The 14,602-nt window shown below is 55.9% G+C and overlaps 2 protein-coding genes across 2 annotated transcripts; one reads left to right on the plus strand and one right to left on the minus strand.

The window, feature by feature from the left end:
• Positions 1-3,378: 3,378 nt before the first annotated feature.
• On the plus strand, positions 3,379-4,458 carry TRIREDRAFT_121864 (uncharacterized protein; the record flags this gene model as incomplete). The annotated part of the gene is made up of 1 exon (XM_006965305.1): positions 3,379-4,458. One exon carries the CDS (start codon positions 3,379-3,381, stop codon positions 4,456-4,458), a length of 1,080 nt encoding a protein of 359 aa, XP_006965367.1.
• A 6,345-nt stretch (positions 4,459-10,803) lies between these two features.
• On the minus strand, positions 10,804-14,118 carry TRIREDRAFT_107460 (uncharacterized protein; the record flags this gene model as incomplete). The annotated part of the gene is made up of 5 exons (XM_006965438.1): positions 10,804-11,169; positions 11,273-12,356; positions 12,479-13,044; positions 13,225-13,621; positions 13,673-14,118. The coding sequence occupies 5 exons, from the start codon at positions 14,116-14,118 to the stop codon at positions 10,804-10,806; spliced, it is 2,859 nt and encodes a 952-aa protein (XP_006965500.1).
• Between the last annotated feature and the right edge of the window lie 484 nt (positions 14,119-14,602).

A 14,602-nucleotide genomic window follows, 5' to 3' on the forward strand; every position in this document is an offset into this window, starting at 1 on the left:
CAAGATCGTGACCTAGGTAATACCTAAGGTGCCTAGTAAGAGAGGTGGTTTGAAGGTAACCCGGACAAGTGGATAGAGGAGTCGAGGCAGGATGTGTCCAATACCAGGCCGCTGCTCGGTTGACCGCGTTTCGTGCAGAGGGCCGTATCTCCAGGTACCCCGTCTGCGGGAGTGGAGGGAGCAGTACATGCAGATATATGCACTCACGGTCAAACATGCTCAATCGGTGGAGGTAGTACAACGTGCTACCTCTGCTTGTCTTGGTACATTAGATCTCGCATCCAGGATGCGTTTCCGTCAAGCGTCCAGGAATCTCGAGTTTCATATACACAACGGGAAAACACGTGGAATGATCAAGCAAATCCTCATCAAGTGCTGATTGTCGACTCTTGACTTCCGCTTGGTCGTATGTTTATTCATCGTGGATCAGGGAGGTGTAAAAGGTGAAGAGGACTGATGACGCATATCGATAACGAGGCGAGATGCCACCCACCTGCTGTAATGGAAAGTTGTAAAAACGGCAAGAACAAACGTGACAGATGCAGACGACATCAACACCACAACATCTCCCGAAAACAACGCAAGAAGAAACAGACACAACAGTCAGCAAGACAACGAGATGCATCACGCCGCACGCTGTCGGCACGCGTGCTCATGCATTCAGACACTCCACGAACACACACACACACATACACATGGAAACGTACAGTAGGTACACCGCATGGCCCCGGACTATCGAGTATTACCTGCCCGCGCACGGAGCACTCGCCCACGCAGCATTGGATGTGTGCACTATGCAGCACCTGGCCGGACCACACAGCCATTCAAGCATGCATGCAGCGAGGTATTACTACGAGTACTTGTATGCACGCGTGTTATTATGGCGCAGCCATCTCGTCCGGCGGACTTGAGACGAGAGCCGGCTCTGAAACGATCTGGTCCTAGTCGAGACACGGCAAGGCCACAACGACGAATAGGTGAGCCATTCAGCCTAAGCAACCGACAATTGAAAGTCTCCGTATCTCCTACGCCCGCTCAGCTAATGCTAAATCGAACAGAGGGAAGAGGCCAAGCACAAGCAACGAGCCATGCCCGCCACCGACCCCTCTCCTCCTCCACTCTTGGAGTCCTGTGGCTCTCGACCAGACGGCGCCCTCCTCCAGCCGTAGCAGATGCCTCAGCCAGAGAGGGCAGCTCCGAGCCGACGGGCTACATACTACAGCACGACCAGCGCCTGGGACGGGGCAGGGAGATCTGTTGCTAGAGGCTGATGCGTCCACAAGGGCTCCGTCCGAGGTACATACATGGCGCACCCCCAGCTTGGCGAATCTCGCAACTGCAGTTGCCCCATGCTCGTGGCAGCCACAGCCAGAGGCCAGACCCGCGCGAGATGTCGCCCAATTGCCCTCTGATCCAGCAGCGCGCAGCTCCTTTGCATACAGTACGGAGCACTTCCGGGACCCAGTACGACGCAGCCGCAATGCGGGAAGTACCAGAGCGTTCTTGTACCGCGGAAGCGCAGAGCAAGCAGCCGCTCCATTGGATGAACCCCCCTCCATTGTGTCCTATTTTCTGCACCTCTCCCCAGAACGTGCAGCAGCCGCACACAAGCACACAAGCACACAAGATGCCCTCCTGCCTGGGTGCTGCACGCGTATTACATGCTCGTGGCGGATGTGCGAGTGCGTTTCTCTTTTCATTCTAGCCTTATCGAGGGTTATCGTGTCGACAAAGCGACTTGTCTGCCCGCTTGTCGGCCAAGCTTCATGCTTCTCCTGCGAATGCTTGATAGCGGCCGATTCATCCCGCCTTGACAGCTCAGGAGTTATGCTTCTGGCAGGCCTCTTGATGGTATTATAATCGACCCCCGCAATCGCCAGGAGCCGGCTGCGCTTCCCTCCTTTGCAAGAGTGTCTCTACGAGGTGCGTTCTTCACGTTGCCCGATCTTGCCTAGGTAGACAGCTTGAGCAAGATTAGGTATGCGAGGCAAGTTGGTGTCTCCATTACCCTCTTCCACTCCCACCATGGTTGGCTGTTCTTAGCATTGTCCGGATGCCGTTGCCGTCTGCTGTCCTCTTCACATCAACAGCTGAGATGCCCCTTGCACCCGGCGTGAGCTTTTCAATACCCCAGACCTAGAGTGCAAGACACACGACGTCGCAGTCTAGGTCACGGTATTACTATACGCTTTCCCTGCAGTTTGATCCCTTGTTCCTCCTCCTCCTGCTGTTGCTCCTCCTTCTCCCCTCCCCTCCCCTCCCCTCTCATCCCCTCCCTCTGTCTCGACTTTTTCTTCCTTTTTGTCGGGCTCGGCTCTGTTTCGAGCCTGTCCACAAGTGTTGGCCGAGAGAATTTATCTTGAGAGGTTTACTTTCTTTTTCCAACCACCAAGCACTAGGTACCGTACTTCGATTCCTCCCCTCCTCATACACTCCCTATCTGAAACGCACACGCCCTCCACCCACTTCCCTGTTAGCTGCTGTCCCATCGATTCCCAAATCAGATCACTTGCTCTGATACGTGCACGCTCCTGTGGAATAGACCAGGCACACTACTCGTCTTCTCCACAGTGGCACGGTGCCCGCTCCGGCCCTTGTCTGCTGTTCACCCTCCTTCTAGCCCAGCCGATGCTCTCAGGTCCGGTTTCTGACTGTCCTGTCTCGCCTCTGTCTGTGTGGCTTTGGCTCTGGACTCTGAACTCTGGCTCTGCTCTGCTCTACCCCTTCCCCTCCTGGGACAAGCTCCTCGTTGGTTGGCCGCCTCCGTCCCGCGGCGTTCTGTCTCCATTCTAGGAAACACTGCGTGTACCTACATACGAAGCAGCGGACGAGCCACATTCTCTGATATTGGATAGTAGCCTGCATGTGCCCGACAGGGTTGCTTCAGCCCTCTCTCCATCTGCTCCCTCTCCCGTACCAAACGCCGTCTCTTGACACCAAGACTACTCCCAATGAGGGTGGCTAGCTTATTCCCAAGCGTCACCCGTCCTTGCCCCAGTCACGGCCATTGTTGTTGTTGAGCTCTCCGTCACCTCCAGCTAGGCCGACCTCGATTTCTTATACAAGGACGTTATATCCACCGCGTACGCCTCCGCAACTTCCCTTCTGCTGTCCCCTTCTTCTTCCCTTCTCCTCCCGTGTCTGATGGTACTTGGCCTGATCCCCCTTCCCTCCCATCGTCGTATTTCCTGTCCCTTTCGATGACTTACGGTTGATAAAATACTCTCCCTCCCTCTCTCTCTCTCTCTCTCTCTCTCTCTCTTCCTCCCTCTCTTTCTTGCATGCCCCCGCAGCCTGCACTCTCTCCTTTGCGCCATCTGCAGCTGCCTACTGCTAAAGCACATGCATACACTCCGGTAACTCGTGGCATATGTGATGATGCTCACCATCAAGCAGCAATCGACGACGTACGGCTACAAGTCGGTCCATGATTTGCCAACTCCGCCCTCCACCTCGCGGCCCTCCCCCCCCTTGAACTACCAAGATCCGTCCTACAAACCATACCTCGCCTCTCAGTCCCAGAGCAGTCCAGTCCAGCCCATGTCTGCTTCTCATCGTGGCCTGCCTCCGCCGGCAGCCATGACTCTACCTCCACAGCAGCCTCCTTCGATTGGCCCTCCGCCACCGCCTTCACATCACGCCCAGCAGCAGCCGCCGCCGCCGCCTCTGCCGCTGGCCCAGCCCTCTCACCAGGCGCAGCCGTGGCCTTCACCTTCGGCTGGCCTGCCTCCCCCGCCGCAGCAATGGCAAGGGGCCGAGGAATCCATGAGGACCTGGCTGCAGGCCAAGACGGAGGAGGAGAGGACGAGGCAAGAAGAGGAAAAGACGAGGCAGGAGACTCTGCGTCTGGAGCAGAGGAAGATTGAGATGGACATCTTGCGAGCTTCTCTTGGCGGTGGCATCCCACCGCCCATGATTCCTCTGGTCTTTGCCGGCATGGGAAGCGGGGGCACGCTCCCCCAAGCCGCCCTCGAATGGGCCCAGCAGTTCATGGCTCCGGCCCAGGGTCACCATCCCCAGCTTCTTCCGCCGCAGCGACCGCACTCGCCGGATCATTCGAGAGAACCTGTTGGCCACGGAGTGATGTACACCACCTCTCCAGCGCAGGTGACCTCAGCACAGGGCCCCGGCGGATACGCGCAGTATCCAGCGTCGCCCTCGAGGCCAAGAGGCCAGACAATCTCCGGCGTACTGGGCCGGCCGATGGCAGTGGGATCCAACATGGTGGGCGTTGCAAACGCTCCTCAGCCCCAGGGGCAGGCACCTCCGTCGGCCATGCCGCCGTATCATCAGGGGCACGCGCATACGCAGTCGCAGTCGTCGTCCCAGCACGATACGAGCCCGTCGATCTATTTCCACCACTGGCAGCCGCCGGCAACGCAGAGCGGCAGCAGCTCGAACCGACCCGGAACACCGTCTGGTTCGTCCAAATCCAAGAGAAAGCGAGAGTCGGTTTGAGCTAACTTGGGCTTGTGCGGCGCTGTGATAACAGGGGAGAGCCAGAAGAAGCGAAAGACGACCGGGGGATCGTCCCAGCAGGCCACCAGAGCGCCGAGCGAAGACCGATTTCGATCCCCGCCGCCATTCGCGCAGCCTGGCTCGTCGAACCCGGCGTCGCCCAGTCGCAAATCGCACAAGCGTCAGCGCAGCGACGTGTCGTGGTATAGGCCTCCAGGACAGATGTACGGCGAAGATGCAGACCGACCTCGAGCGAGGACGCCACCGCAAGCTCACTCCTGGGGCCCCTCGCAGCGCGAGAGGGATGATTTGAGGAGCTCAAAGCAGACGGTATCCTCTCTGCTGTCCCGCGAACCCGAGGATTCGGGCCAGCCGCCACGACAGGGTGCACAGCCTCCGCGCCTTGAGCCTCCGCCACCCATACCGCGAGGCAGGGGGGCGGGAGACCAAAGAGCAGGCGAGCCACCCCTTTCGGCAGGAGAAGTTGACTCAAGGTCCCGAATGGGAGCTGGGATGCATGAGAGAGAGGCCTGATTCAATTCTCGCTATGGGTGTTGACAGCACAGGATGCTCTTGCGTGCCTGGAGGCCCTATGTTTCTGTTGTACCATTTCGTCAACCCAGCCTCGGTTCAACTCTTTGCTTCGCCGTTGTTTCTCTACTCTCATTTGCACATTGTCTTTTTCATCGAGATACTTTTCGCTGCCCGTCGCTTCAGTTTTCATCCGCTTCACTTGCTGCTGGTCTTGGTCGACAGGCTTCGCCTTGACCGCTTCCCCCCCACCCCTTTGTACAATTGACTCAGCATACGTTAAGCACCATCTGCGCAAGTTTCGTTTCATCTTCCAAGGCTACCATTAGGGCAGGAGAGACCAGACTGGTCATGGGCATTTCTCAGACTAGAATGGCGGCCGGATTGCATAGTTTGTTTAGGCGATTTGCACATACATGGCGTTGTTCCTTTTCGGAAGGGAGAGGGAGATTCCGGGCTGTTTGTACTTGGCATTGCATGTGGCCATGAGTGTATAGATAGGATGGCATGGAGATGCGGGAGTTGTCGGGGCTTGTGCCACGGGCGGGCATATCTACTGAAAGAGGAAGATGAGACGAAGAGATGAAGACGAATTCAAGGCAAATTTCCACAGGCCCGAGAGATCAATTTCACGTGCAGATCATGACCAGCAGGAGCAAATCCGGGCAGACGCAGCGGAGGGCAACCGAAATCAAAGTGCTGCTGAGCTGCTGCTCTCTCCCGAGCTTGGGCTGATATCCGAGGGCCAGCAAAGCACGCGCCGGGGTCCCTTTTTGGGGGGTTGCCAATGGCGAAGGACGGCAGGTCTGTAGATGAAACAGGCGACCCATGGGGACGGTATGTATGCGCAGGGTTGCAAGAGAAACCCAGGAGGCTTGCGCTAGGATAGAATTGGATATTGCAGAGTGAGCGGGTTGTTGAGAAGAGGACAAGTGAAGACAAGGAGGCGGCGCAGGACGGGCAAGGGGTCGGGGGTCGGGACCGAAGCAGGAGGCGCTTGAGCGATCGGTCATATGATATCGCGCGGCTCCTTCGCGTAAGGCGCATCCGGATTCCGAGCAGGGCTGACGTCTTTCCAAGCAGCAGAAGAGCGTGTGCATTGGATGAGGAGGTTATTAGTAGTAGTACTGACAGGGCCGGGTTGGTTGCGGGTACGGGTAAAAGGGCGACGGGACGGTGTGGACGAGCAGGTGTCGAGGGTTGTACTCGTACGTTGGGTGCAGTAGTACGGGCTGTGATGCTACGTTGATGGTGTATAAGTGAGGTGAGTTGGGGGGTGCTGGAGGTTTTGGTGAGCATGCAGATGGAGATGGAGATGGAGAGGAAGATGAGAGAGGAAGATGAGAGAGCAAGATGAGAGAGGTGAGTGCCCCGACGGTGTATGGCCAGGTTCGTGAGAGTGAGGGTGAGGGTGAGATTGACAAGTGAGATTGACAGCGAGCAGTGAGGATGAGAAGGGACTCTCGTTGTTGTTTCGGGGCAAGATGACAGGTCCTGTAATGTTTTTGGGCGAAGGCGATTTGCATCCCGAGATTAACAGGGGCTCTGAAGGTAAGGCAGGTACCTTTTGAACAAGGTCTATTGTGAGGTGGTACCAGCTAATACGGAATACCCTGGGTAAGCTGGCTTGAAGTTGAGGGCTGTATGTTGGCACCTACCTACTTACTACCTAGGTAATCTAGCGTTGCATGGGATTATAATGCCCTACTACTCCCTAGTAGTATTCAGAAAAGAAGTAAAAGAGGGCATGGGTACGGACGTATTTGTGTTTTTGTCAGATGCATTAGTCTGCATGCATGAAGGACTTGGGCCTGCATGGTCATGATGCCCTTTTTTTTACGGTTTACCGGAATTGGACAGACCGCTGTTACTACTACCACTTTCGAAACCAGGTACGCATGGCGTTATCCAAAGTACCTAGGTAGTTGCTTCTCAAGCTCTCCATGGCCAGGGAGTACCTGGGGTCGGTAGGTAGGTAGGTAAGTTGTGAAAGGTGTTGAGAGTTCACTAGGTACCTAGGAAATGCCGAGGCAAAACTGTATTAGTACTCGTATCTTCGTATCGACCTGGCGGGGGGAGGGGAGGGATTTACGAGAGGTTATGTACAGTATGATCAGATCGGAGAATTGGTGGAGCAAGCGTTTTTCTCTTTCACGTATAATAGGACAAGGGGAATACAGAGGTTTTTGTGTAGGACGGAAGAGGAAAGGATTACTGTATATGGCGTTTTTGATGATGAGCCAGGGAGGGGTGCATCATTGTTGTTGTTAACTCTCTTTTTTCGTATACTACTACTATCTTAGTATGGGCATTGCCGGGATCGGGATTGCGGGCGTAGAAACGGGTACCTGTCTCCGGCTTTTTTGGTTTTTTTTCTGTTATTACTACCTTATTTAGGACGGGACGGGATAGTGGGTGATACTAGATGCTTTTGTTCGTTTCCATGATCCCTAGCTAGGTAGGTATTATTATTACCTTTGGTAGAAAGTTCTCAAAGTGTGGCTGTTTTTGCAAGGGACAAGGTAAGGGACTACCTATCGAGAAAGCTTGTTTCGTGTCATTGGAGCGAGTGTAGTATCCTTGGATATCGGCCAACTTACCTATGTAGACGCGGACCATTTTCTCCGAGCATATGTATGTATGTATGTATGTACATGGAGCAAAGTGAGCAAAGTCCCGAATTCAAAACACGAGGATGATTGACATGCATTCTATTACCGTATCGACTGACTATTGTTGTAGCTCTGTTGCTCTTGTTACACGGCATTGGATGTTTTGTGTCGGCGTGCGAGGGAATTCAAAGAGAAGACGAGAGTGAAAGAATGGCTGGACAGAAAGCTAGTCTATGTATGTATAGTAGACGAAGAAGCTGTTTGTTCAGAGTTGAAGACAGTAATAAGGTAATTCTCCATCGAACAAGATACTTACCCCCCCCCCCCCCCCCCCCCCCCCTAGTTCAGAGGTTGGCCGGGTATCGCTAGCCAGTACATGGAGAGAATGCCGGAGCATCGCCGAGAGAATGTGTTGCCGAGTTCGGGAATTGTTCCCCTTATTTGATGGAGCCGTACACATGCTAAAACCAGGGAGGGAGGAATACTAGTCGGGAAAAATGGAGAGAGAGAGAGAGAGAGAGAGGGCCATGGCGGTGGATTTGGCTGGTACGATGAACTTTTGCTTGATGGATTTGTAACTACCTAGGAACTTTTCAAGGAGATTTGAGGTGTTTTTGTTGTGTCAATGTCGGTCAGTGTCCGGCGCACTGTATTGTCCAGGAACAGCTTGGGCCGATCCTTTCAGGTACGACGAATATGAAGATGAAGACGAAGAAGAGGGACTTGATGGTTTCTAGCGTTTTGCCGGGGAAGTTGCTATTGGGGGGGCACACTAGGTAGGTATGTAATGATCTCTTCTATGGAGTACCTTATGTATGAAAGTGGCATTGAGAATGGGGGTTCTAGCTGGGTAGGTATGGATATATGGATGTATGTACCTTGGTAGGGGGGGGTAGGTGTGATTGTAGATGCGAGAGACCTGATGAACATTGGTATACGAAAGGAATCATTGACGTGACAAGTCATGTAAGAGCTGGACAGCTGTATCTCAGCGATAAAGTCCTTGTTGCTCGTGCGTATGCTTTTGCCGTGCCGTCTCGGCTTGACTGACATACGATGCTGGAATACGAAATACGAGTTGCACATAGCTTCGGGTAGCATGCTCAGCGCATCCCATGAAAACTCACAGCCTCAAGAGAGGAGGAGAAGGAGAAGAAGAAGAAGAAGAAGAAGAAGAAGGGAGACAGACTCGGAACGATGCAACCTGTGTCCTACCTAGGCTCGGCAGTCGGCTAGTAGCATCTCTTTTTTTCGGCATCAATTTGCACTTCACACAAGCCATGGAACCCAACGAGATGTAACACTTTGTTTTCCTTTTCCTTTTCCTTTATACCTGCATCTACAAGGTCCGTAGCTATGCGTCGTCCATGCCTTACCTACATAGGTATTATACTCAAAAGTACATGTAGGTAGATTAACCGCGCCCCTGCATCAAGTTCAAGTGTATCCCATACCGACACGTGTAAATCATCCATTCAACAAAAACCAACCACGAGGTTTCCGAGTCCCTACCTACCTAGTATGCTCAAGGCGGGCTCTTCACATGCCATACACAATCACCTAAATTGGCACTTCGTCTCTCGGCCAAAGACACACACGCACACATACACATACACATTCCGCTAAGCTGCAAGAATACAACTTGATATTTTCCAGTCTTCCTCTTCTTCTCTAAAGGAAAAAATCAAGCATCAAACACCCAGTTTCAACGCTTTCACCCCCCTCCTCTGACAAGGTCCACACCGCAAGAGCTCGCTACATCATACACACGCAAGAAAAAAGAGTTGAATACCTACCAAGGTATGATGGCACCACACACACCTCTTGAGTACCTCTACCCTTCTCTTGTATACTTAATAGTACATGGCCCGTATTGCAAGGGGCATATATATATATATATATACCTTATGTGTATAGAGATATAAATACATCAAGGGCTTCGTATTTGCCAAAGTAAAAGTTTCCTATACGAACGAGGCCCCCTACAAAAGATGATAGATCTACATTGTCGCAATCCATTGTGCCTTTTCCTCTCTCTCTCTTCTGTCCTTTCCAATATATAAGCTTTGGTGATAAATGATGTAAGTATACAGCCACGTCGTGGCTTTCTGCCATCACTATTATACTTTACGTACCTTGTAACATAAACAAGATGATATGTTAGCTATGAATCTGCAGCATACTCCTTCATGTCGTCAGCCCTTCTCCCTGCCTCCCTCCAGCTCAACTTCATTGTACGACCCCCTTCACTAGCATAGAGCTCATTGAAAGGGAGGTGAGAGGGCCAAGTACAGTCCAAGGCCAGTGCTGCACTCAGGTGACAAGCATTCAGGAAACGACGAGCCAAAGGACATGGAATCCCAAAACATGACCCCCGAAACCATGATCTATTTCTTTCATGTGTGACAGACTCTGTATCCCCCTTTGCAGAGCCTGCTCAGGAACCCAGCTCAGCCACGCGTACATGAAGCTCACTGCCAAAGCTTCAGCAAGTGCTTACGGGGTGCAACGCGCAAACTCAATGCCACAACACAAACAGTCAACAAACCTCCGCCTGCATTAGTGATACTAGATAGTGTTGCTTTTGTTTCCCTACCAAATCGCCGCCGTCTAGTTACATCTGCACCGTCTCCTCCGCACCGTTGGCACATCAACTCCGGGCCATTCTGGCCGGGTAAAGATGATGGCCGACCAAATCTCCAACCCACCCACTCACTGCTCAAAAAGACAAAACGCCTCCGTGACGGAAGGGTATCCATAACTCAGGGCCGACCGTACGCCCGCTTCGCGCCACCCTGTCCCAAATCCTGGTATATGAAGCAAACCGAAAAAGAAAACGCGAGAAAACAGACTGAGAGTGCGAACAAAGTGGCCGAAGCAAGTGGATGAGCCACGTCAAAAAGACAAAGGAAATTAGGTGTCGAGAGGTGTCGAGGTTATCGAGTAGACCATCTGATCATGCATAGAGGGTATCGGGAGGCTGACCAAAGATGAGGGGTATCGGAGGTGCGAAGCTGAAAATGATAGTGGCAAGGACAGTGCTGTGTGAAGCCCAGGGGGGCCGTTCCCTGCCCTCCCATATTCCGAAAGAGACAAAAGAAACAAAGTAGTAGTAGGGAAGAAAAAAAATACAGTCGAAGAGAAGGTGAAAAAAAAAAAAAAAAAATCAGCCCGTCAAGGCCATGATCGAGAGGCAAGCGTGCTAAGTCTTCTTCTTGCCTTGGTGAGACTTCCATTCAGCTTTGGTCACCTTCATCAACAGATCCTCGTCCTTGATGGGGATCCATGACGTCAAGGCCTTCATCGCGTTTTCAAAGTCAGAGTCCAGCAGCACCTCGCGAAGGGCCTGGATCAAGGCGGCGCTCGTGGCGTGCAGGATGTCGAGCCCGGTGGCCGGGCTTGCGTCGGGGTCGGCGGCGCTGAGAGGCCTGTTTGGTTCCGCGGCGCTGTCCCCTAGCAAGAGGAACACGTCCCAGACTCGCAGCTGAGCCGGGAAGGGGATGGAGAGGTTGAAGAGGGTGAGGTACCACCGAGTGCCGTATGCTGTGATGTCTACGCTGAGCTCGGTCTACACAAGGAGAAAAAAACGACACGGTTAGAATAGCATTCGAAAAGACGAAGAAGAAGCCCCATGGGGCATTTGCTACGTGTTTGCCATGTTCAAAACTCACCAGCCTCTTGGCCACGTCCTTGTTCAGCCAAGTCTCGTTAAACTCCTGCAGCGCCTTCATCAGACCCTCAAAGCCTGGGCGATACAGCCGATCGAGTCCCCGTAGCTGCCACAGGCGCACCAGCATGACGAAGCATTTCTCCTCGTCAAAGTAGCAGAGCAGCGTCGCCGCCAAGGACGCCATGCCCTGGACGTAGCCCGTCGCCGGGAAGTAAATGGACAGGCAGTGCAGGACGCGAAACAGCAGCCGCTGGCCGCCACGATACCGTTTGCGAAACATAATGTGGCGGCTGATGGTCCGCGGCACGTCGAGATCAATCTGCACGTCGTCCGGCGAGCTCTGCTCCAGCAGCCGGTGAAACGAGGCGACAATCTGCTCCTCCGTTGGGTAGCCCCCGTGGTCCGCGGCCGAGCTGGCCAAGAAGGACCACCAGGCGGCGGCGCGCCAGCGATCGGGAATGCCCTTCCACGTTCGCTCAATGAGCTTAGGGTTCTTCCTGTCAAACTCAAACTCCATGCCTTCGCCCTGGCCGCCCTTGCGGACGACCTTTGCCATCTTGCGCCACTTCTCGGACCGCTCCCATTCCTTGCGCTTCAGCGCCTCCGATATCCTCTCAATCTGCGCTTCCTCGGCGGCGTCTTGGAGGCTGGTCGGAAGCGTGAGCATGTCGCCGGCTTCGTCCAGCCATCGCCGGTCGCGGTTATGAGGCAGCAGATTGCTAGCCTGTCGGATGACGGATCGCGACGAGCGCTTCGAAGCTGTGGAGAGTTCCGAGGCTTGGGTGTTGAGCGACCTTGCCGACATTTTCCTGCTGGGACCTAGAGGCGACAGGCCGGCCGTCTCTCTCTTCTGCAGCCTCCGCCGAGGCGAGAACTGGGCCGACTTCATCTCGGTCGGGGTGCCGAGTCGTGATCGGGGCGCGGTGATGAAGCCATATCGATCCACGTTGGCGCCGTCGACGTCTTCCCAGTCCTCCAGGCCGCCCGCAAGCTCCGTCTCCCGTCTGTAGTCAAGGTGCACCGAAGAGCTCGTCGACCGGACAGATCGCGGAGTCCCCCAGGTAGGGACAGGCGGTGGGAGGATGCTACAAGGCGACGAGAAGGCGCGGAAAAAGCCGTTAGCTACAAGATGCACAGAACAAAGAAGCACTGAGGCCCGACACACACGCGCGCGCGCGACGCCGGGAATCGTCAAGGGAATCCATACGAGTCGTTCCCATCGTCCTCTGCCGGGACCTCTGGGGTAGGCTCCAAGGGTTCGCAGTACGAGCGCCTTGCGCCATCCTCCCAATTGATGGCATCGCCAACCCCGTAGAGCGATCTCACCTTTTGAGATTCCTTGTCGACGTCGGATGCTAAAAGGCGGATGTCGGGCGGCGGTTGAGCGCGGGGCGCGAGGCTGGGGTTGGAGGGAGAGGCGGATGCAGAGGGAGAGGGAGAGGCCGCGGCAGCGGCCAAGGACTCGATGCGGTCGACGCTGGTGCTGCTGGATCGTGCATGGCTGTGGGTGGGCGTGGAAGGGGCAGAGACATTGGCTCTGCCGACGTCGTTGGTCCCGTCGAGGCCCAGCGCTCCGGCGCGTCGCCCCCCGAACATGATGCTGCCGCGGTTCGAGAAGGACAGCGTGGCCATAAAATCATCCTCGAGCAGGCTGTGGCTCGGGATGCAGATGCCCAGGGGCGCAAAGCCGTCTTCGTCGTCGTCGTCTTCGCGGTCGTCGAGCTTGGCGTCGTCGTCGGCCGGAGAAACTGGGTCGCGAGAGGCTGAAGAGGCCTGTGACGACGGGAGAGACGACGTTTGTGCAATCAACGACCGCAGTGGCTGCTTTTGAGTGGAGGCTGGCTGCGAGCCCCGCATCAGGGGCTGCATTGGCGCGTTGGCGGCAGTCGATCCCTCGTCAAGTGCCAGGGCTTGCAGGGCTAATTTCCCCTTTGCCGATGCAGAGGAGCAGACGCTAAGGCGCTTGAAGATGCTGTGTCTCTTGGGCGAGACTGGCGACGACGACGGGGGCGGCGACTGCGACTGCGACTGCGGCTGCGGCAGAGGAGGAGGAGGAGGAGGACGAGGTGAAGGAGGTGAAGGAGATTGCGAGGGCGGCGGCGGCGGGGGTTGGCAGGGTCGAAGAGCTTGAGGGCGACTCGGTGCGACGGCGGCAGGATAGAGTTTGGCGAGGGAAGGAAATGACGCTGAGCCCGACGCGGCTGGCTGGCCGACGGCTGTCTCACTCGTTGGCGAGCTCTGCCCGCCAGCCGGCACTTGGCCGACAGCTGCTTCGTGCAGAGGTTGAGCCTGTGGGACGCGATGCCGTGCAACGACGTCGACCTTGCTGGGCCTAGGGGCCGAGCGCTTGCTGCTGCCGGCAGAGGAGTCGCTGTCGTCTGCCAGGTGCTTGCCGGCTGACTTGCCGCCTTGCCTGCCCTCGTCCTCCTCCTCGCAGTCCTCTTCGTAAATGGTGGCTGCCGAAGTCGGCGTCGGGGCGTGGCCAGAGTCTCTCTTCCAGCTCTCGCGAACGAGCTTTGCCTGCCGGACGGGCGTGGGCGCCCTCAGGGCCGGGTGCTGCTCTGTGGGCGGTGGGATGGACGGCAGGGAGAGCTGCGGCGGCGCAACCACCACCAGGTTCGGCGAGTACAGGGAGAGGGCGTACAGAGACGGCGACGGGGAAGGGCACGGAGAGGATGCCGACGAGCGGATGGACAGCGTGCGGATGGTGTTGCGGGAGGCGCTTCTGGGCGGCAGCGGGATGGGCGGCTCTGCCTGGACCGTCTTTTCGTAACGGAGGCTGATGATGCTGCTGTCGCCGGACCGTCGCGATCGGGAGCTGGACGGGCGGAGGGACGTGATGGCCATGGCTCTGTCGGGGCGTGAGGGAGGCGCTGCCTGGCTGTGAGGGCCTTGGTCCTGTCCCCGAGCCTGAGCCTGAGCCTGAACCTGAGCCTGAGCCTGAGACCGAGACTGGGGCTGCGGGCAAGACTGAGGGCGAGACGGTGGACGGCTTGCTGGATATGGACTTGAGCTGCTGCTGCCGCCGATGGCGGTGCCGTGCAGGGCGGTGCTGCTGAGGATGGCAATGGCGTTGATGCTGAGGCCGGTGCTCTCGGTGCTGTGCGAGCGGAGGCCCCGAGTCCAGCGTCTGAGCAGCTTGGCGAGGCGTGAGGCAGCCAGCTTGACCGACTGACCGACTGACTGATGGCCAAATCAAACCGATGGTGAGCTGCAGGTGCAGAAGCGAGGATCGGAGGATTGGTAATCGAGGGGGGCGCCTCGAGTCACCGCCGGCCGGTGCAGGAAGGCGAGGGCAAAAGGCGAGGCAGAGGCGAGCGTTCGGCAAGTC

This window comes from Trichoderma reesei (genome assembly GCF_000167675.1).
Source record: "Trichoderma reesei QM6a unplaced genomic scaffold TRIREscaffold_9, whole genome shotgun sequence".
NCBI lineage: Eukaryota > Fungi > Ascomycota > Sordariomycetes > Hypocreales > Hypocreaceae > Trichoderma > Trichoderma reesei.